Here is a 24454-nt window from a genome sequence, read left to right as displayed (position 1 = left end):
AGTCAAGCGTTGCACACTCATTCCGCGGACGCCCTGTATAATTAACATTTTAGCCAAAGAACCCACAGTCGAATTTAATAGCCCCGTAAGTATTGGCTTTCCATGGACTTTTTGGGTAGTTTTACCAGTAATCTCCACTAAAAGTCTTAAACAAGCTAATTAAGAAAAATATTTAAAGTGATATTATTTTAACTACTATAATCTGTTTGATGTCGTTGTTTTTAAATAAAATTCTATTATTCTGCTATTTGTACAACTAGCATTAAAACAAAACTGCCCCTTATTTGACTAGTTCATATTCAATATTAAATTGAGAAAGATTTTGTGACATTTTACAATTATTAATTGTTCGCTAAATGCTAGTCGAAGCAACAAATGATGTTGGTGCGTGGTATTATATCTTTCATTTATACAAATAACTGAAATGTGTCTAAAACGTGTTTTGAAAATCATGTTACCTTATTAAGAACGACAAAATAAAGTGGCGCTTTTCCTACATGACTTAGCGGCGTGCTTCTGTTGTTCTCTGGTTTCACCACTTCCATCAGTCCAGAAATCATATCTATGATGTCTGACATTGTGCATGTTTGTACAAATCTGTAAAATAAACCTTTTAGTAAAATATGCGTTTTTTTTAATAAACGAATCTGAAAGTATTAATAAGTAATACTAATTATGCTTAAGAAGTACTTGCGCATTATAATTTGACAACTTATACCCCCCTCTACATAATGTAAAATTTGAATTTTGAAAATATTTAAGTATTCTCTAATATATTAATCTCTGAGACCAACTCAACTGGCCATGACTCTTTCCTATGAGTTGAGGTTTTTTTTTTTGTTCTCATAATTACCTATGAGAACAAAAAAAAACCGAAATATTATACGAGAATCGTCGCACTCTTTCTATAGAAAAGTCTTCTAAAAAAGGAATTATAGCATCTAAACGTTATAAAAGATGAAAGTGATTATTAAAAGAAAAAACTTAAATACGGAAACTTCATAGTTTAGGCTTATCCTAAATAGCCCAAAAATATGAATTATTAATACCTATAAATTTCTTTGTAAAGACAGTTTTAGAGAGCTGACAAATTTAGGTTAGAATTGCGAAATATAAGTTAATGGACGAAAAATAATAAAGATATGGATATAAAAAATGCTAGAAAAAAATTACGACTATTTCGAAAAATTTGAGAATTAGCATAAAATCGTTTTTTTTTTTTTAAATAACAATATACAGGGTGTTTGGCGGAGGGTTAGCCAAACTTGGTAGGCATATAGATAGGCCCAGATAGAAGATATTTTCTTAATAAACTTGTGTTCTAAAAGTCTCGGGTTTTTTTTTTATCATTGATTTTGTGTTATTTTCAGGATTTTCAAAAAATTATGCCTTTTGACATCTTTAAATTTTTTCAGCCTATTTTTCACGTTTTTTTTAATTTGTATTTAGTCTGTAATGTATCCTGAATCTAAAAAAATCAATATCAAGTATAAATAATTCGTTTTGAGCTCAAAAAGTTAATACAAGTAGCAAAAAAAGTTATGAAAGGTAACTTTAACTTTAACGCAAAAAAAAAACTAAAATCTATCAAGATGTTCAGGTAGTTTTAAAAACATCTCCAGTTAATACTCTTTTCAATGATATACGATGTGTAACACAAAGCCGACTAACTTGCCACAATTCATGACTTGATGATAAAGGACAATAAAGTAAAAAAATATTTTTTAATTTTATGTATTTATTTCAAAATTACAAATTTTATTAAAACTGCGCTCCCCTGGCTCTAATACATGCCCTACGTCGCCGTCGCATTTCCACTGTCGTAAGACGAAGCCGCATTTCTTTTCTGATAGTTTGAAAAGCGGCATCGATTCTTTGAATGTTCAAATGAGGAGATCGTGGAACATGCTATGGGATTGTTGTTATGATAACAACAATATGTGCTACATATTGTTGTTGTCATTTGACATTTGTCATTTGTCGTGGTGTAACTTTTTAGCTTTCTTACGTACCCAAGTCGTTAATTTAGTATTGTATCGTTTCTGTAGTTGTTATTGTTATTAATACTGTTGTTATTGTTGCTGTTAATTGAGTTTTTATATTGTTTTTGTGACTTTCCTTATTTTCGTATCATTATCACCACAATGGCTGCATACACTACCGAAGAATATGCCGATATTGCCTTTGCTTATGGAAGAGCCAATGGTAATACGCGAGAAGCACAAAGAATTCATGAGGGGCAATACCCCAATAGGCGTGTGCCCCACCACAACACTTTTGCTAACACTTTTCGTCGATTAAGGGAAACAGAAAATCTAAATTTTCAAGAACCGAGGATTAATCGGAGGCAGTATGATGTTGCTGTAGATGAAAACGTAATTCGCGCATTCGATTAGGATCCCACCACTAGTACAAGGAAAGTAGCTACAGATCTGAACATTTCTACATGGAAAGCATGGTCAGTTTTCAAGGCAGAAGAAAGGCATCCTTTCCATTACACCCCAGTGTAAGGTAATTTCATACTACATCAACAACTTAATTCCGCAATTTTTACTGGCATCGTGATACTCTATTCTAGGTCTTCTACAAGCCGACTATGAGCGACGGGTACAATTTTGCCGCTTTTTGCTTCACACAGACGTTGAAAATGAACACTTTTTAAAAAGCATCTTATGGACAGATGAATCAACATTTACACGTGCGGGGATATTTAACCAACATAATTTACATTATTGGGAAAACAAAAACGTAAATCCGCATTTGACCAGAGCCAAGTCTTTCCAAACAAGATTCAGTGTTAATGTTTGGGCAGGTGTGATTGGGAGACACCTCATCGGTCCACACTACTTGCCGTGAAACCTCAATGGGGACAATTACTTAAATTTTTTACAAAATGATCTCCCACAATTATTGGCTGATATACCCATATTTAATGAAGAATCGTCTTCGTCTTCCAAATCGTCTTCCAGAATGACGGGTGTCCTGCACAATATCAGGTCGCCGTTAGAGAATTTCTGGACAATACTTTTCCCAATTCATGGATCGGAAGAGCAGGTCCCATCGCATGGCCTTCACGGTTCCCTGATTTAACCCCTCTCGATTTTTACGTATGGGGACGTGCGAAAGAACTCGTGTACGAGGTGGAAATTGACAATCTAGACCACTTAATTCAAAGAATCAATGCCGCTTTTCTAACCTTCAGAGAAGAGATGCGACTTCGCTTTACGACAGTAGAAATATGACGGCGATGTAGGGCATGTATAAGGGCTAGGAGAGCGCAGATTCAACAAAATTTGTAATTTTGAAATAAATACATAAAATTTAAAAAGTATTTTTTTTTACTTTATTTTCCTTTAAAGTCATGAATTGTGGCAAGTTAGTCGGCTTTGTGTTACACATCGTATATCATTGAAAAGAGTATTAACTGGAGATGTTTTTAAAACTACCTGAAAATCTTGATAGATTTTAGTTTTTTTTTGCGTCAAGTTAAAGTTACCTTTCATAACTTTTTTTGCTACTTGTATTAACTTTTTGAGCTCAAAACGAATTATTTCGGTATTATTTGTACTTGATATTGATTTTTTTAGATTCAGGATACATTACAGACTAAATACAAATGTAAAAAAAACGTGAAAAATAGGCTGAAAAAATTTAAAGAAATCAAAAGGCATAATTTTTTGAAAATCCTGAAAATAACACAAAATCAATAATATAAAAAAACCCGAGACTTTTAGAACACAAGTTTATTAAAAAAATATCTTCTATCTGAGCCTATCTATATGCCCACCAAGTTTGGCTAACCCTCCGCCGTTATTTGTAATACATATTTTTAATTTAAATAATCCATTGAATATATATTTCGAATGTGATTTATTCAGGAAACCCTTATAAAATATTATCATGGGAGGTGGGGACAAAACTATTAGGTGGCGACTTAGACTGTTTTTTATCTAATTAATTATTTTCTAGTCGTTAATAAAATAAATGTTAAACATTTTTTACATATGTCCCAATAAGGTATACTATTAAAAGGATGATATTATTTAATGATTGAATGAAGAAAAATGATTTCTCAAAAGTATTACAAAGTTAACATACATATAACGAACAAATTATAGTATAACTGTAGGTAAATATTATTCATTCTATTTGTTAAATGCCTAATGTTAAGCAAAAAGTAGGTAAAGTAAGATATTAAAAACTAAACCGTTTTTTAATCGCAGATACCACCCTTATGTTTACTTTAATATTCTTTCATATAACCGTAAAAATAACTTGAAATGATATAAAGCATAGGGGCACTTATCCGTCGTTTGAATATACGTTTTGCGTTTAAAAACTTCACATCGCATCGGTCTCTAGTAGATTTAAAAAGCATGTACGAAATATACGCGCTGATAGCGGCAATATTACTTCCTACAGGAATTGGTGTACTCTTATATTTTTTATACCAACTTAAAACAATTATAAAACACTTGGATTTGTGGCCAATAGTGTTTGAAAATGTAACTTTGGTTATATTGGGTATATTTTACATTTACAGTGCCGTTATTCTGTCGCAAAAAGGTGAAATCACAAAAGTTGAGGAAAATATTTGGGATGATTTCGCTATTGTTAATGATACCATGTTTAATAGCAATGAAGAGGTAAGTAGGATGACGTATTTCAATTTGAGGAAAAATTTTATTTAATAAATCTAAATTTTACCGAGATGGCAACTTTCAAAAGTGAATTTTTGTTCAGAAGTTTTTAAATAATTATGTTGACTCATAATTATGTTGAAACATAATAAATAAGGTTTAATTTTCATACCAATAAGTATTTAGATTTTAATTCTAAGGAATCTTCTCCTTGAACTTTATTTTAAATAAATATAATTATTGCATATTAACATAAAAACATTACAATTAGTATTTGTGTTTAGATCTTTTTGTTGTTTTAACTTTATACAGTGTATTATGAAAATAATAGTGTGGCATATGCTTTTTGCTTTATTGTTATACCTTTTATTATTCTTTAAGGATTATCTTTCGGATGATCGCAACAACGAAGTCGAGGATAGTAGAAAAAATACGAAGCCCAGCGCAAGCCTATTCTTAGAAAAATATCAAGCATTGGTTCAGGAAGCAATCAGTCAAAAATTTCCGAACAAATTAAGGAAAGAAAGAAATCTATTATCAAATATTCTCGACTATGCGCGAAATTTTAAAGAAGGCGAAAATATTGATATCGTTGAGAATCAGAATTGTTTCCTAAACTCTTTTTTGTTTGAAGCATTGTTAGGTAAGCTTTAATTATGTGTTATCCTTATTTATTTTACTATTGAAAAAATGTGGCACCTAAAAATTTACCTAAATAGAAGATTTAACCATGCAAAAATAATGCAGATAACAAATTCGTTGATTTGAATTCATTTTATCTCATTCGCTCACAAGTTATGAATAGTAACAGATTAAACTGTTAATTTCCTACATACTAGTGTCTGTATTTTTACTGTTTTATTTATCTTATCCGTAATCTATTTACCATGCTATTTTAGTAGTATATTATTTTCGTAGTATTTTATCTAGAAGTTTTTGAAACTTGCTTTATTATTATTGTACATATTAGAACCTTTATTCGATGGTCATTAAATAAAGCTGGACATGCTAGTCTAATTCCTTTCACTACTACAAAAATGATTCAGCCCTGATCAGGTAACTTTGACCACAAATATGACGAGACCAAGAGAGAGACCAGAGATTATTAGTACAGTTTTAAATTGTATGCAACCTGTTAGCTATGGTGATAAAGCATGCAGGCTGAAAATTTAAAAACTTAAAAACTAGAAAACTATTATCTAACCCTTATCCATAACCCCAACCAACCCAACCCAACCCCTTGAACAGAGTTCTGTTTTTTTGGATATACGACGGGATTTCTGAACTATCATACGCTGAATTTGCTGTAGTAACTCAGGTTGTGTTTCAAAAACCACAGATTTTTTTCATAAAAATAAGTAAAGACTTAAATTCCTTTGGGCGAAGAATACCATCTTTCAATATACCAGTCCAAACATTAATTTTTTATGGATACTGGGTATGCCCTTCCTGAAAACGTGTGGGTTCTTGTCATTCCAGTAACGACAGTTTTGCATATTAACATGCCCATTTAAATAAAAGGTCCACTCATTAATGAAGCAAATGTTTTTAACACAAAGTCACGGTCTCACAACATGTAATTAAACGGGCTACACGTGTTTCGCTCTAGTTAGAGCATCATCAGGCCTTTAAAAGCCATCCACACACTTCACAGTACATAAATAAACAATACTCATTGTTTATGGCTTCTAAAGGCCTGATGATGCTCTAACTAGAGCGAAACACGTGTAGGCCGTTTAATTACATGTTGTGAGACCGTGACTTTGTGTTTTTTTTTGTTTTTTCGTCAATTTTGTATGTTGGTCTCTTAGAGAATTATGGATGAGATTTTTGAAGTTGATAAACTTAAATTCATCGCAAATTGATCCAGAATTTCAATTTGCGCTGTTTCGTCGATCATCTCGATATACTCTGCGCTAGGCTTACATTTTGCCCTTCGTTAAAACGTTGAGATGTCCTTCAGACATACTTATCCTGGGAACCATAAATGAAAATAATGTACATCATTCTTAAAGATAAGGGCTGCTTTTTTAATAAACATAGAAGAATTTTCTAAAATGTGGCTTTCTGTAGTATCATTGGAAACCATGTTTCAAGGGCTTCAAGATGATGTATCATTCGCCCTTTCTATTTAGAATTTTAAGAGTGTATCTCACCCTGTCCAAGGGGTTGCAGATAAAGGTGACATATTTTTGTTTTCGTTCCTGCTTCGTTTTATAGAAACTGTTTTCAGTGATTTTTGTTTTTCTTTCCTAATATATGGCCATTTCAAGGTGTGAGAAAAAAACTTATATGACATGGTAATACCTGTATTTCATGGGGTTATATTTTTGAGGACAAAAACTTTACACTAATACCAGATTTTTTACATATCATTACGGCGTTGCCACGTAATTCGTATTTTTAGGATATTTTAGTGTTTTAAGGCATTCATTGTTCAGGGGCATATTGTCCAGGGGAGTATTGTCTAAAACGACTGAAAAACGCAAGGTCGTGCAGATTGCCGTCGTTGAAGTTTTGTGAAGAAATGATTAAACTGAAATACCGCGAATTTTTCAATATTTTTACTTAGCGGACTAATGCCCAGAATATTTGCGTACAACGCCAAGTTTAACTACTGCATTGACAATGTTTATAAGCAATGTGAATATTTTCCAAATAGTTTAAAAGAATTGGTGTTTGTAATATTAATTAGAGTAAGTGCATGAATGGCGAAAGATAATTATTTGGGACTGATATTTCATATGCTTTTCTTCATTTAGGCCTATACGTGTATGTATGTCATGCGCATCAAGAATTATAAGAGATATTTCCTTATAGTTTGCGTAGAAAATGCATTCCCAAAAATTCCCTACAAAGGCTCCCTACAATTTTCTTACTATGTCCTGTCTTTTCAGACCATCATCCGAGTTGTTAACGAAAAGTTTTTTACATCTGCTTAGAATAGGTGGGCACAACCTCTCTTTCCTCTTATGAGAAGCATCCTTTTTTTCCCTAAAGCTTAAGAATAATCGGCAAGCGTTGCATTATTTTTATGCTTTATTAGTAATATTCAAGTTTTTATTTACGGTTTGGTTTAAATATGTTGAAATGTTTCATTTTCCTTTATTTTCACAATTAAATCGATAGGCACAGCTCAACGTTTTGGTTGGCAACCCACTATAATACGATATAGTACCTACCTTCATTACATACACATTTAATCTCGTATCTCAGAGTCGTGCTTAATGAATAATATACAGGGTGATTCGTTTCTAGGTCTTCGTTTTCTAGATACAGAGTGTAAAAGTTTTTTAATAAAATCGGTTTTTTATCAATTATTCAAAATCCTTTCAGCCGATTTAAATAAAATTTGGTAGGCTTATTTGTCATCATAAAGGCCCTCCTTTGGTTGGAATAAAATAAATTTATTAATTCCAGTGGCGTTTCAGGGGGCTACCTACTTGATACTTATAGGTAAAATTATGGTACGCCGCCGCTTTTTTGACAATAATTTTTTTTTTAGATTAAGCGGTCAATAATGTAAGTTTCTTGCGTTTTGAGCCTTACTCGTATCTAGCTTTGTTTCCAGGAAAAAATCAAAATCTGTGCCTGGCCCTATTAAAACAAATAATAAATTCGCATCGATTATTGAGATTCATTTAATTTCTTTTCAAAATTTAACTTAGCCTAAATAACAGATACATACAAAGGCAAATTTTCATAGCAAAAAAATTTTTTTTATTAAAAAAGTTTTACACTCTGTATCTAGAAAACGAAAAAAGTTAGGACATACGTTTTTATGAAAAAACTTCTTATTTTTGGTTGGTAAATACGCCCTTGAAATCTTTGCACTCAATTTGTATAGTATTTGCCTGAATTTTATATTTCAATATTTATCTGGGCCGAATCAAATGAAATAGAGCGTTCGCTCAAAGGGTGACGAAGTTGAGCGCACCTTCCTCAGTATACCGAGCAAAAGCATCTCAGGTAAGCGGTTTACCTTTTTATACCACTTTGGATTATTCATTTATCATAATTTTTTAATAATTTTATACCGCAGTCAAGTTTTTCCTATAAGCTTTAGAAACGGATTTATGTAATGCGTATGTAGTAGAGTGTTCCTGAAGAAATTGCGTCTGAAGTTTGAAGCTAACTACAAAGTCCAATGTTTTCTGAAGCCAGGAAGTACAAACAATGAACTGATTTGTACTGCATCATCTATGGTTAAGGAATTTACAGAAAATGATATGTTGATTTTAATGTTAAATGGTATTTGCTCATCATTCGATATTTAAAAAAAATTTATACATTTACATAGCAATAGTTTAGTGATGACAAGCCCTTACATGTATCCAAACCATAATGTAATTTATAATAGCAATAAGGCTCTCTATAGAATATTTCACGCAAATAATATTAATCTAAATAGAATTTTAGAGTCTAATCATGCCAGCAACTTTGGATCAGATTTGGCATCATTACTGTATACCCATAATTTAAAGCATTTCAAAAGTAGCATTTCATCAAAAAATGTGTCCACAATAAAACTAAGTAATCAACCTGGACTTCTATATACTGACTCTGATAGGGATTCTTTTTTATAGATAAATACACAGAAGATGAAGCTCACTCACACTCTATAAATAACATTGTAACAAAATAAGCATGCGAAAAGTTTCAGTAGTTTTATTTTAAATATACAGTCTCTAAGAAATAAAATGGACGAGCTTCATCTTTCACTTGATTCATGTGATTTTTCTGATATTGTATTACTAACTGAGCACTGGTTAAAGCCTGGTTAATGTTTCTTAATATCTGATTATATTCCTATATCAATTTTTTGTCGGCAACACTCCATACATGGAGGAACAGCTATTTTAGTTAAACAAACAATTGAAGCTTTTTTCTGTAAAATTAATGATAGTATGAAGTATGATAGCTTTCTGCTGGAAAAGGTTTTTGAATTCTCCCTTTGTTTTTGTAAGCGATTTAATTTATATGTTTTTTGTGTTTATAGACCACCCTCAGGAGATATTGGTATGTTCCTGGACAAACTTGATTCTCTAGTATCCCAATTGTCTCTAAACTCCATAGTTATATTGGCTTGTGACTTTAATATTAACTTCACTGATGTAAGCTCATATCATACATCCCTTTTAAGTATATTGGAATCTTATTATTTAAAGATGCAACATGTTCTTTCACCCACACGTATAACATACTCATCTGCAACTACTATTGATTATTTGTGTACAAATTTTAATGATGTGTCATGTATAGAGTACTCTCATCTGGTATTTCTGACCATGAAGCCATTCTCGCTAGGATTCCATGCAACGCTGTATTTCCTTCATCTCATTATATAGGAAGAATTTTCAGCAGAGCTAATTTCAATGCTTTTTCTTCTACTACAGCTTTGGTTAATTCGCATGCACTTGAAATGGCGCCTGACCCGTTTACTTTGTTATTTCATGTGCTATGTAGCAAGATCAATCAGTGTTTTCCTAAAAAGAAAATAGAAAACCATGGGTCACAGCAGGTCTCAGAACTTCAGCTAAAAACCTCCGTTTTTTGGCTAAGTTGTGCAAGTATACAACTAATGCAAACATTATTCTTTATCATCAGAAATATCGTAGTCTATACAGAAAGACGATAAAAGCAGCAAAGGTTAAATATTATAGTGACCGCTTGAATGTGTCCTCAAATAGGCGGAGAGAATGTTGGTCAATTATAAATGACTTCAGGCATTCTCACAAGAAAGTTTCAGAACCAGAAGTAAGACCAAATAATTTAAATGATTATTACTGTAATATTCCTCATTTATTGCTCAAGGATGTGAATATTAATATTGATCCTTTGTGTTATAGTCAACAAGTGTCAGTTCAAAATTCTTTTTTCATTTATCCTGTTAGCCTTACTGACGTTGAAGATGCAATTAATAGCTTAAAAAACCATTAATCAGCTGGAGCTGATGGAATATCATCAAAATTACTACTCCTTTTGCCTGACTCAGCATTGAGTGCCTTAGCTTCTGCCATAAACAATTCCTTTCATAATGGTATCTTTCCAGCATGTTTGAAGGAGGCAGTGGTTATCCATCCCTCTTTATAAGGGTGGAGATTTGAATGAGCCTTGTAATTTCCGTCCAATATCTATATTATCTACCCTCTCCAAGATAGTTGAAAAACTTGCAAAAATCAGAATTTTGTCTTTTTTGCAACATAATTGCATTTTATCTGCAAATCAGTTTGGACTTCAAACGGGAAAAGGGACTCATGACGCTGTTTTCGGCTTTTTGGAGAGTGTCTATGTGTCCTTAAATTGTGGAGAGTCGGGATCTGGATGTTTATCCGATTCCAGATCCCTTAAAACTGAAGTACCTCAGAATTCAGTGTTAGGACCACTATTATTTTTGCTCTATGTAAATGATTTGGGTTCATTAAAACTGCAGGGCAAAGTGGTTCAGTTTGCTGATGATATCACTATTTTATGGAATCATAGAGATTCTGGTAATGTTAGAGCCCAGGTTTTTAAGGATCTTAAGATTTTATCGGAGTGGTGTGTTGCAAACAGGCTTGTATTTAATGTGGGCAAAACCTTTATTATGGGATTTAAGTGTGACGTTCAGGGCCTTATGTTTAGTGAAAACTCCCCCTTGCAATACAAAGAAAGCTGTAAGTTCCTTGGTATTACCATTGATGGTCGCCTTCGCTTCGAAGATCATATCCTAAAGCTTGCATAAAAATTATCCTCTGGATGCTTTGCAGTAAGGATGGCGGGGCATGAGCTGGGAGGAGTAGTTGCACGTTCATTGTACTTTTCTCTTATTGAGTCCCATCTTCGTTATGGCTTGCCTTTTTGGGGTTTAAGTAACAAGGGATTATTAAACATAATTTTTGTGATTCAAAAAAAGGCAGTTAGATACCTATGTTCTATGTTTACTCCTAAAGGGTTAAGAGATTCTTGTAAACCTCTCTTTATATCTCAAAAAATCCTAACTCTTTTTTCTCTTTTTATCTTAGAAACAGCTACTCTTATTCATAAATGTCCTAAACCTCCCTCTAACACTGGTCATATGACTCGCCAGGTTAACGATTTTCCCTTACCAACCCCTACATCCTCCCTCACCAAGAACTCACTTAAATACCTTAGCAAAAAAATTTACAACTATGTTCCTCTATGTATCAGACAAATTTTAGAAATTAAGAAATTCTAAAAGAAATTAAAATCACTTTTATTATCCAGGGCATATTATAGCCTTGACGATTTTTTTAACGATACCTTTTGACTTGTGCTCTGACATCATTTTAGTGTTTTAGTTTTGTTTCCTATTAAATATTTTAATTTACTTCCTCTAAATTCTGTTTTATTGACAGCTTTACTTATTTTTTAATCAAATTTATCAAAAAGATGCTTTTTTTTATTTTTTCAATCTGTTTTGTTAATATGTGTAAATTTTATGGTAAAATGTTTTAGAAGTTATGTTTGTTTGAAATATGAAATTTAAAGTGAATTTGGAATTTTTCAGTTTTTAGGATGCTTGTACACAAGATTTTGTTTTGTCTTACGTAATATAGCACATTTTCTTCTTTCATTAATTCGTAATACATCTAATTGTTTTTCTTGATTTTATTTTATACTTTTAGGTACCTATTGAAAATATGTATTCTTGAATTTAAGATTTTCTCTGAGAATACCTCTTTGAATTTTGTATAATTCCTTGAATTATAAGTCAATTGTTTTTGAAAACTCGTATATAATTTTACATTTTACCGTAAATGTGGTAATAATCAAAAGGACAAAAAATATCCATTACTCATTATTATTTAACGTTCAAATGAGGTTTTAGCCTTCCGACTTTGTATTATATCTTCTTGATATTGATTGTATTGTTCTCCCAAATGTCAAGTCAATTTAATTTATTTGTTTTAGTATATTCCTTTATAACAAGTGTATTATCGTTACTGAACAAGTGCCACATTTGTCAAAGATGTCCAGAAGATAATTCACATTTGACTCCTAAAGGTTTGGAGATTAAATCAACCACATCCAAAAGCCCTTCGGACTCGTTTGGAGAAAAGATTGCCGATGACAGTCTAGAATCTATTGAAAACGGAGTAAAAATACGCCCCTTATTTGACAGCGATAGCATTAAGAGTCACGCCCCTGGCTTTGAGGTATTCGCGGTGAAAACAGGTACCGCAGGTGATGCAGAGAAGAAAAAAGAATGTAAGAAACAGAACAGTTTTCTGAATAGAGAAGCAATGCGCGTGGCGGCTAAATGTAGTTTTATGTTTATATTACCGATTATGCTTATTTTATTGATGTTCTTCTTAATGAGAAACAACATTACTCATAATCACTTTATAGAAAATGTGAGCATGGATCCTTTACAAGATTTCAATTTAATACCTCATAACGTTGAAGCTAATTTTAATGAAGAAAATAGTACAACCTATTCAGAAATAAATAATATAGTAGGAAAAGTTTATATGGTATTAAACAAAATCCAAGAAAGCCATAAAGCATATCCAAAGAAAAAGTCAATTGTATCAGGATTAGATATGGCGATCCATCAAAATCAAACTGAACAATGTGTTTTAGACAATCCTTATATAAAAACATTCGATTTCGTGGTGCTAGTTGTAGTTTTTTTTTTGGTTATACTTTATACAAAAATAAAAGAGCCTACATTATTAAAAGACGTGTCTACTCAGGGTTTAAATAAATCTCTTCTGAGTTTTCTAGTTATGTGGGCTCCTAGCATTGTAGATACGGTTTTATCTAAGTTTATTACTTTGAAAGAACCAAATATGATGTCCGCTATTATGCTATTACTGGGAAATCTTGAGAAAATATATAGTACTAAGAAAGAAGTTGATATATTTAAAATGTACAGTAGAAGGTATGCATTTGTGGTGCCAGCAGAAGAGAAATGCAAACAAAAAGAAAAAGAAAATGAGTAGGACTACCATTGATTGCAGTTTTTAATGCTGGTAGCATGCCATGCAGACTGCTACAATCTAATCTACTACTTAATTCAGTTGCCAATCAATGGTGCATTTTTCTTAAACGCGTGCACATGCTTCATCATTTTTTTATTTAAATGCCAATAAGTTCTTGATATCTTTTTTGCGATAGATTTACATTTGTACAGTCATCACTCACTTACCTCGCAAAATAGGGGTACAGTTTTGGCAAAATATTGTCACCGGCCGTATCTCTGCGGCCTATTAGTGGTAAACTTAACAGCACTCTACTCCAAATATCCAAGAGTTGACTACTAAAATAATCTACCGACAGGTGCGGTAATAGTCTTAGTAAAAGCATCTACAAAATAAAATTTAAAACAATTTATTATTAATATAAATATTTAATGATCGGAATATTTTAAGTTTGTTGTTTTTTTTATGGCTTATTAAAAATGATGTTATTTAGTTTCTTCACACCCAATCTAATTAAGCGCAAAATACTGATTCAGCTCACCCTGTATAATTTGTTCTAGTTTATTTTCTACATACAGGGTGTTTCCTAACTACGGTACGAAACTATACAGGGTGAATCGTTAGGTCATTTTATGAAAAAAAGTTGCTATGAACGTATGTCGGGAGTTGCTTTGTTTCTGAGATACAGGGCGATGAAGGTTCAAAAAAATAACGGTATTTTAAAAATAAGGCCAACCCAATAATTGTTTTGCAGCTTTTTATTTATTTTTGTATTTAAGCAACTAAAAATACAACTTTTTCTCTCAACTTTTTAACTCATTCTAAAAATTATCCATGGACGACAACATGAAATAAAAACCAATTAATTCGATAAACAATTTCGACCTTAAAGTAAATGAGCAAAATGCCTACCTTGTGATAAAATACACGACTGCAAATGATTTGTCATTGAGTGTCTGACACGCTCAAAAATACCTGAAGTATCCCTTATGATATTGCAATTGACAATTATCCGTTTCCTCAAGTCATTCACATCTAGAACAGGAGTTTTATAAACAAGAGCCTTCAGATGGCCCCATAAATAGTAATCCAGGGGATTCATATCAGGACTGCGAGCCGGCCAATTTTGAGGTCCTGCACGTCCAATCCAGCAATTAGGGTAGATGACGTCGAGATGCTGACGAGCAAGAACACTGAAATGAGCTGGAGCCCCGTCGTGCATAAACCACATGTTGACTCTTACTTGTAGGGGTAATTCTTCTAATAAAGTGGGTAAATGGTGTTGCAAGAAATCCGTGTAGAATTCACCTGTTAATCTTGCCGGTAAAAAAAATGGGCCAGGTAGTCACCAATAATTCCTATCCAAACGTTCAGCGAAAATTGTTGCTGAAAATGAGTTTCTGTAATAACGTGGGGTAATAACATTTTCGTCGGCCCAAAAATGATCATTGTGGAAGTTCATAATAGCATCTCTTGAAAAATTTGCCTCGTCCGTAAATAAAATATTTGGTAGGAAATTATTATTGTGTGCCATCGTATGAATCAACCACCTGCAAAACATTAATCTTGGATGAAAATCCCGAGGCAGTAGAGCTTGTACACGCTGTATGTGATATGGATGCAGGAGGTTTCTTTTTAGAACTTTCCAAACGGTTTTTGAACCGACTTCAAGCTGCAGTGCAATCTTCCTGATACTATTGGAAGGATCTTCTTCTATCGCATCAAGTATAGCTTCTTCCAGTTCAGGCGTTGTTATAGTTTCTGGTCTTCCACCACCCATATTTTTATTAAAACTCCCAGTTTCACATAATCTTGCATGTAGTTTTCTAAATGTTTTTGCACATGGAATTACTCTGTTATCTGTCCTGGTAAATTCTTCGTGCTTCTTCCGCATTTCCATTTGCTAATCCATAAATAAAGTGCATGTCGGTCATTTCATGGTTGGTAAAATTATTCATGATGGAGTAATGAATCACTGCTAATTGACAGCTGCATTTTACCTATAGCAATTCTATCACTGTCATCTGGTGTCCAAAGCAGGTAGGTACAAAGGAGGTACTTGAATGGACTTGCCAATTATTTGTCATAAGAAGCAATGTATTTGTTATTTTGTTGTATTTCAAAAATCTGATAATAAAAATCGTAGAAGTTGAATGTTTATTATCATAGTAAACAAAACACAAGAGACCAAAAAGTCGTGCATTGAAGGGTGGACTTTTTGCCCATGTACTTTAAGGTCGAAATTGTTTATCGAATTAATTGGTTTTTATTTCATGTTGTCGTCCATGAATAATTTTTAGAATGGGTTAAAGATACCTTAAAAATTTTTTCTCGAAAACAAAGCCAGATATGAAGATAATAAGATAAGATACGAAAAAGTTGTATTTTTAGTTGCTTAAATACAAAAATAAATAAAAAGCTGCAAAACAATTAATTATTGGCCTTGTTTTTTTCTCAACAATAAGCATGTAGTGCCCACTGACACGCCACTGGACCTAATAATTTCAATCTAGTTACAGCTAAATAACCGTCTTATAACTTCAAATAACTGCACCAAATTTCAACCAAATCGGTTTAAGGATAGTTATAGTATTTTTAAAATGCCGTTATTTTTTTGAACCTTTATCGCCCTGTATCTCAGAAATTCCGGACATACGTTCAGAGGAACTTTTTTCCATAAAACGACCTAACGATTCACCCTGTATAGTTTCGTACCGTAGTTAGAAAACACCCTGTATAATTCCCCAAAAGGACAAAAACGCATCATAACGAAAGTAGAAATACCAAAGTTGAGTATTAGACTCTAATATAATTAATATAAAATTGCGTTATGAACTAATCAATAAAAAAGTATTTTTTAAAAAGTATATTATTTCCAAAAATGCCCAACACAGCAGATTCTATGATTTACGTACCGGTTAGATTATTAACTATATGTATTAAGACACTATATATCTTTATATTATCAAATAAAAAGTTGACTATTATTATATCAAGATCATTCTTAGAGGAAAAAAACCAAATCTCTTGAATCATAATCTATTATAATTTACTTTGTAACTAGTGATAAAAAAATATATTTGCTTTTAAAAAAATGAACTTTATCTAAGTAGTTTTATAAGGCAATTTTAAGTTTTATAATATTCTGAAAAAAAATATCTTAGTAAATAAGTTTTTTAATAGTATGTTATAATAGTTTTAGCTAATATATTATATGTATATCAGCATAATATAATGCAATGTATAAGCTAAGTAAATAAGCAATGTCTATCAAAGAAATTTTGAATTGTTTATTGTAAGTTTTTGCATTAATTTATGCTCTAAACTTATTATAAATAAATAATTCCAGTTAAGAAATATAAAAACCCTTACTTTTCCTTTCCTAATGTTTAGAAAACTAGAAAACTTTTCATCTTGCACAAATCCATTGCAAATTTTGATAATGTATTCTGTTTGATTTTCCACAATCGGCTCGCTTTCTAGTTGAAACCACCTTAAAACTTCTTGCTTTTGTTCTGTGGTTGTGGCTTGTTCCAACTCCTTTAATCTAAACAACAAAAATTAATAGATGAAAAAGAAATGAAATTTGGTATATAGATATATTATTAAATGTTCAATTTTTACCGTATTCACTTTTCTGTAACTTCCGGTGTAAGGGGAAATTCGTTTCGTTTTCTGATTTTAAATGGGATAGCCAGTATATTTTTACATATTTTAATAGAAAATTACATTCTCAAAACAATGATATACACGTTTGGCGACTTGAATCTTACGGATTGAGTTTTAATGTATTAGACCTAATAGATAGAGAGTAGACAGAGAACGACTGCATCGGTAACCTCCCACCGATAGCGACGCCGATTCTCCGTACCGCTTGCAATGTGAATTTAATTTCGGCTTGCTCGCAGTGATGTTTAGCAAGCGCTTGGAGATGGGTAGGTTAGCCTCGAATCAAGTATTGGAATTTTACGCGCACACGAAAGATGCACGAATTTCTGTTGTTTTTTAACGTGCTCATAATCGCAAGTCAAAAAAACACCTTTAATATGCTCAAATTTTAAAAACCTTTGGTGAAAACTAAATACAATATTCTAAAATAAAATGAAAAATAACTCTTAAACAAAATAATAATTCTAATTAAATGGATTATTTAATAAGGTGTTCAAATACACCTCCTTGTTAGGCTTCACAGTATCCCAACCTGTCATAAAATTATCTACGTACATTGCCTAACATTTCAGGTGTAATGGACCTAGAAATATTAATAATTCTAAGTCGCAATTCGTCCAAATTCACGGCTCTTTCATGTCGGTGTTGGTAAAGAATTTCCGTCAAATACCTCCATAAGAAGTAGTCGCAAGGCGTCAGATCTGGAGATCGCGGAGGCCATGGTATGGTACCTCTTGTGGAAATCGTCGCCATTCAGGAAAAGTGTTTGTTAAATAGTCCTGCACTTGTCTAGAGCTGTGAGCGGAACATCCGTCTTGTTGAAACCAAATTTCCTCAAAATTAACATCCAAGTTTCGTACAGCGGGTATAAATTTTGTTGCAATAAAAGTAAATATCTCTCAGAGTTTAAGGTACCATCAATAAAAAAGGCCCTACAATGTGATTGGCTAAAATACCAGCCCAAACATTTACCTTTTGCGGGTATTGAGTTCGTAATGGTACACTCAAATGTAGATTTTCCCGACACCAATATCTCACGACTGAAGAATTATGTCGACCTAGAAAAGAAAAAGATGACTCGTCTGTAAATAAAATATTACTTGTGAAGTCGTGATTTTGATCAATTTTTTCTCTTAAGGTTTCACAAAACTCCAAGCGTTTTATTTGATCTTCTGGAAAAATTTCTTGAGTGTTTTTAATTTTATAGGCTTTGTACTTATTTCTTTTCAAAATATCACGCACTGTACGACTTGGAATATCAAGTTCTTCAGAAATTTGGGAGCTAGAACAAGGTTCACTTACTTCCACAAAAGCACACACCTTGACGTCCTTTTCAATCCTAGCGTTCGACGAGGTTCCTGATCGCCGCTACAACATTTTGCACACCGATTTACACATCCCGACTGCTCAAACTTATGCCAGATATTATAAATTCTTTTAGCAGTAGGGACTTGCTGATCAGGATATGCAAATATAAAACGGCCGACAACTTCTTCTGCACTATCCGCATGACAATACCATTTAATGATATTAATCTTTTGATCAACAGTGAAAACCATTTTTATTTTATTACTTATTCCGTCTTCGTACCAAAGGTTGAAATAAATTGAAAACATGATCGGCTATACGTACATAGGTATGCGAGGAATTGCAGCCGAACTTTAACCGGACTGATAAGCGCAACGACGACGCGATAGCCGCCCAGGGTGGAGCCAAGTTTGTTCTCGCTCTACTCCGTCTCCTTACACATTACGCAAAAATCATATTCGAAATTTTTCAACAGCCGAACGTGTAGAGTGCTATGAATAAGTTAAAAAGGTTTAATTTGCGTCAAGTAATCATAGAAAAACAATTTTGGTGTTTTTATAAGCTCTACATGAATATTTAAACAAGTAAACTAAATTATTAACATGTATTTAATTTTTTGTTTTCATTTTATTCTCACATATATGACAATAAGACAATACTGGAAATAATAAAATTTTAGTTTGAGATTATGCTCATAGATGATTTATGTAAAGGTTACACCAAAATATTTAAAAAAAAAACTATGTTTAAAAAAAGATTGTTCCCATTAGTGATTTGGTGCAGCATCGAATTAATACTGGAGACAATGCTCCGAGAAAACAAGCACCTCGAAGGATTCCGATAGTCCCCGAAGAAATAATGATACAAGGACACATAAAACCATCCCAAACAAGGACACTAGAATGTCCTTGGACATCTACAGTTGTATTAGCAATGAAAAAGGACGGGTCTACCCGAATTTGCGTGACTATTGGCGACTAAATGATATTACTAAGAAATGCAGTGATCCCCTACCAAGAAATCACACACTGGATAAACTATCCAGTTCACAATGATTTTTAACTGGATCACATTATTGGAACAAATTATTCAATGGGTTAAGAAATTGAGTGTCCTATCATTTTAATCAGTTTTTTTATCTTGGACATAATTAAATGACAGTCAGCGCTAGTCAAGTCGTAGTTGTAATCTGATGTCAATAAAATAAGTGTGTTCCTGACATTAAATTATACTGACGTAAGAGTGTTCCAGGGAAAGTGAGTTCCGTTACAAATATTTTTTTGCAAATTTTCTCAGAAATTAAAAAGATAATCAAAATATTTAAATCTATCTTCAGGTAGTGCTACATGGTCTACTACAGTATATTTCTCTCTCCTTAATTTTAAAGATTAATTTTTTATCTTTGTGAAAAATAGTTGTTTATTAAATTAATTATACACCAGGGCCTAATAAAGGGAACTCTTATTAAAAACCGTTGCATATTACGTCAAATGAATGATATTAAGTACATATGTACAGTACCGGCCAAAAGTGGAGAAACTTTTAATATTTTTATTTTTTTCTTATTAAAACTAATTCGAAGTAATTGTAAATAATGTTTATGGTTATATCTAGTAGTGACGAAAATAATTAGAAAAAAAAATTGAAAACAAATAATTTATTACAAAATATGCAAACAAAATTTATTTTCTCTAAGGACAAAAATGGAGAAATTTTTTATTTTTATGACATAATTATGTTATAATACAAAATGTGGATAAAAGCACACTAATACTTTGTGGCATAACCGTTATTCTTCACAACTTCACTACACCCCGTCTTGGCATAGATTCAAGAAGATTGTGTATAATATCTCCGGAAATTTCACTCCATGCTTCTTTTAGGACTTGGAATAATTCGTCTTTATATCGGAACTTATTCGAATTTTTTTGTCGAACTTTTTTGTCTAGGTGCTCCCACGAGTTCTCGATGGGATTTAAATCTGGACTTTGAGCTGGCCACTTCAGAACTTGAATTTGTTGAGAGGTTAGGACATTTTTAACAATTTAGAAGTGTGCTTGGGGTCGTTATCATGCTGGAATTTCCAAATTAACGGCAAATTATCCTCGGCGTAGGGAAGCATATTATTCCTTAAGATGTTTAGATAATATTGGCTATTCATGATCCCATCTATTCTCACCAGTAGACTAACGCCATGCCCGGAAAAACATCCCCACACCAACACATTACCGCCTCCATGTTTGATTGTGGGAGTAGTGTACTTTGGGTTGAACTTTTCATTCTCGGGACGTCTAACCCATCTCATACCATCTGACCCAAATAAATTGAACTTACTTTCATCTGACCATAAAACGTTTTTCCATTGATTATAGGTCCAATGTAAGTGTTCTTTTGCGAATCTTAAACGAATTTGTCTATTTTTCGTTGAAATGAAAGGTTTTTTTTACCGGTCTCCTGGCTTTTAAGTTGGCGTCACATAAACGTCTTCGAATAGATCGAACTGAAAGGGAAATGCTGGGATATGCCTTTTTTATATCTTCGGCGAAGAAAAATGGATTTCTTATAGAACATCGTCTAATTAGCTTGTCGGTTGCAGATGTTGTTTTTTTGGGTCTACCCGGCTTAGAGATGCTGGCAGTAGTGCCTCTAGTTTACCACAATTTGATTTGTTTACAAATGACACTTTTATGAAGATGAAGTTCTCTAGCGATTGTTACTTGTTCACTCCCGCATTGTGCTTCTCAATTATTAGTTTTTTTATTTGTTCAGATAAATTTATACCTCGAGGCATTTTAATACTAAATAGACTTCTTCACAATCGAAAATGAACGGCTTCAAACGAGACCTATTTAATTTAAAATATTTAATACAAAAAGTTTCTCTATTTATATCCTAAGTAAAAAAAACATTGTTTACTATTTACATTCCTGTGATAAATATTCAAACTGTTGTGGTATAAATTTATGGCTTAGGCTAAGATAAACATTTTTAATACATGGTGCACAAAAATTTGGAATAGATTATTAAATTAGAAAATAAATTAAAAGTTTCTCTACTTTTGGCCGGCACTGTAGGTTTCTTAGTTAAACCCCGATTTTTAAACAAATTCAATTGATCAGACATTCTTCAGATCGTTTTTTACAGTACAGTACAGTTATATTCTTTCTTGGAAATTATTTTTTTACGAATTTTAATAAACTTCATTCTACTAGTATACAATGTGAAAAACTTAAACACAAATCTAAATGTAGTGTTTCTTAATATCCAGAAGTTTTTTTTTTAATTTTCGGTGGTGTTCGTGGAAAGACATTTTTAATTAAAAAATTAGTTGAAGAAGTAGTCCATTCTTGCAGTGGAGAGCAATGGGTAACTAAAAGTATTTCGGTCATATAGTTGTATTATTATTGACCTATTGTTAATTATGGAGTTTTAAGTTTTTCTAAATCCAAGTTTTGTGCCTTTCTTATGTATTTAAATGTATTTTAACCTTGTCTGACACTAGAACTTATAAGATGAATTGACAGAACCCCTTAATTTGTTATTCCTGATGATGGACATGACATAAATTTAGTGGAGGATGACCGAAATACTTTTAGTTACCCATTAAAAAATTAGTATTTTTACTTAACTTTGGAGCCTAATATCTTCTGGCTGTGGGCTAATTTAAAATAACCTATCACAAGACCTAAATGTGGCTGCGTCTATATTTTTCGAATTTCTGAAATTTTTACTTCAAGGTAGTAGTAATTTAAAAATTATTCTAAGTAGATATATAAATATTTTTATAGAAATAATTAAAAAAAGGCGAACTTTGGACATATGCATACGTAGTCATGATGCAATGTTTATTAAACTGCAATGAATTTCAAGCTGCCAAAGCTTAAAACTCTAATCAACATCTTTTACCATAAAATATGCAAAAAGTTAAAAGTGGTTGTATTATATACACCTTAATAAATCAATTTATTTCATAAAAAATATTTGGTGGGTTTGTTTTGAAGTTATGAGGTTATTAAAAGAAATTTGCCCATATTTACCAACCTTTGCTTTTGCTTAATCTCTCGCCACTTTTCCATGTTACTAATAAATAAGGGATTTTTAATATCTTCTGCTTTAAGAAGTAAAGAATAAAGTGCTTCTAGTTCTAGAAGGTATTGTTTAGTTTTTCTAGAATCTTTCGAAGGAAGCGGTACGTCTTGCTCTTTATCCATCTGTACAATATCCATATCTATGATTTTCCTAGGGGCCATCACTGACCCACACTACAAATATAAAAAAAAAAACATTAAGAGGATTAAACCTTGAGAATATAAACATTTTTAATGTAAAAGTTATTAATTCAATGAGTTTTTTTTTTGAAAAGTACCTAAATTAGACTTACTTGTAACTTTCCAAGGGAATTTTCAAACTGCAAAGGCGTATATACTTTTGGCGTCAAGTTATTATTTTCTTGCCTGTCGCTGTTCCTCCTGAGTCTACCATTAGTTTGATACTTTTGACTTCGATCAAATACGTTTTCTTTCTTACTCTTTGCTTTTCTTTCCTTAGAAATCTAAAAAATGTATGGACCTTCGTAACGAACTATACTCAAATATTGAGACATAGAAAAACAATAATTACGCTAAAGTTAAGTGAAAATATTTAATGAAATTCTGTTTAAGGAATCTACAGGGTTATTTACGACATACGACATGGAATAGTAAGGAAATTGTTTTTTTTTTAATTGGGATTATCTTATTATGTTTTTTAAATAGAAGGTTTTATGGTAGGTTTTATTAAGGTTTATCCATCCTAAACATTAAAGTTTTTCAAAGTATTTATTTTATATTTTACCCTTAAGTTTAGCCAAAATATTCCGTATCGTATGTGGTTTTACACTTGTTTGTAAAGTAAACAATAATTTTAAAAAGAAAAATTATTACGCATAAAAAAATGAACAAAGGATAATTTCTTCATATGCTTCTCTTTCCTTTATAATTTGGTTTCGTATTGCCCTGAAAAAGCCAATAAATAGAAGCACGTGCTAGTAAGTACTACCTTTAGTGTAAGTTATTGTTTTCTTTGTATGTCAATTTTTTCATAAAAAAATATACACTTTAAGCAGCAATTGAGCTGAATCTGTAAAAGTTATATGCAATATAATTTTGTCGGAAAAATGTAGTGTTAATGTAAATAATGCAATATTCGTAATTTTTTTATCTTAATGAATATTATGAATATAATATGTTTGCAGTACATCATAACTGTAATAAATTTGTCATTTAAGCAGTGGAAAACAAATTGGTTAATGGAAACAATATTATATTTCTTTTATTTTTTGAAAGCTAGAGAGAGAAAAGATTCAAATACAGCCTATGAGATACTAATACTGTAGCGTTTTATTTTTCTATTTCTTATGTTCACTAACGCTCCATTGATATTTCATTAATTTCAATAATTATATTAATAATTTCAGTCAACTTCTTTTATCGATATTTCTTTAAATTCACACTGTCAATGACACATTACTACTGTAACGCATTACACTCCTGGTTTAATTATTCATGCTTTCTGTTGACGGTCCGTCACTCTTCTGGTTGGTCTTGATTGATGTTTTCTCTGATTGGATTGACATTGACAGCTCAGGCGAGAGGTGGGGTCGTAACTTATTTAGTCGGTACTGCATCCATTTTTCGAGGACTTGTTCCCGTGTCGCAGGTAGAAGCGCACGTAAAAGGCCAGTTTTTTATTTCCGAAGTCTGTGAAGCAGGAAGTGGCCAATATGGTTTGTAATTTATAGTCCTTAATCTTGTTCCTTTAGGGAACTGTTTATTTCATAATTCTGGTGCAGGATGCCCGAGATTTTGATGGATAGATAATGAAACTTAGCAAGGCGAGTGTGTCACATTTTGAACGCCATTCATTTTTATC

At 32.1% G+C, this 24454-nt stretch overlaps 2 protein-coding genes across 2 annotated transcripts in view; one reads left to right on the top strand and one right to left on the bottom strand.

Moving 5' to 3' along the window:
• LOC126750159 (protein PAT1 homolog 1) overlaps positions 1 to 24454 on the bottom strand; it is a 60372-nt gene that overhangs the window by 7630 nt on the left and 28288 nt on the right. Inside the window, exons 10-14 of the mRNA XM_050459678.1 lie at positions 22926 to 23096; positions 22586 to 22806; positions 16940 to 17114; positions 13795 to 13952; positions 459 to 597 (exon numbers count right to left, since the gene is read on the bottom strand). Of these exons, the coding sequence (XP_050315635.1) occupies positions 459 to 597; positions 13795 to 13952; positions 16940 to 17114; positions 22586 to 22806; positions 22926 to 23096 (864 nt within the window). The remainder of the gene's footprint in view (positions 1 to 458; positions 598 to 13794; positions 13953 to 16939; positions 17115 to 22585; positions 22807 to 22925; positions 23097 to 24454) is intronic.
• Positions 4357 to 13801, top strand: LOC126750160 (uncharacterized). The gene is made up of 3 exons (XM_050459680.1): positions 4357 to 4646; positions 5022 to 5283; positions 12555 to 13801. The coding sequence occupies exons 1-3, from the start codon at positions 4377 to 4379 to the stop codon at positions 13586 to 13588; spliced, it is 1566 nt and encodes a 521-aa protein (XP_050315637.1). The 5' UTR covers positions 4357 to 4376; the 3' UTR covers positions 13589 to 13801.

The sequence above is a fragment of the Anthonomus grandis genome, chromosome 2 (assembly GCF_022605725.1).
Source record: "Anthonomus grandis grandis chromosome 2, icAntGran1.3, whole genome shotgun sequence".
NCBI classification, from domain to species: domain Eukaryota; kingdom Metazoa; phylum Arthropoda; class Insecta; order Coleoptera; family Curculionidae; genus Anthonomus; species Anthonomus grandis.
This window is presented reverse-complemented; position numbering and strand designations above follow the sequence as displayed.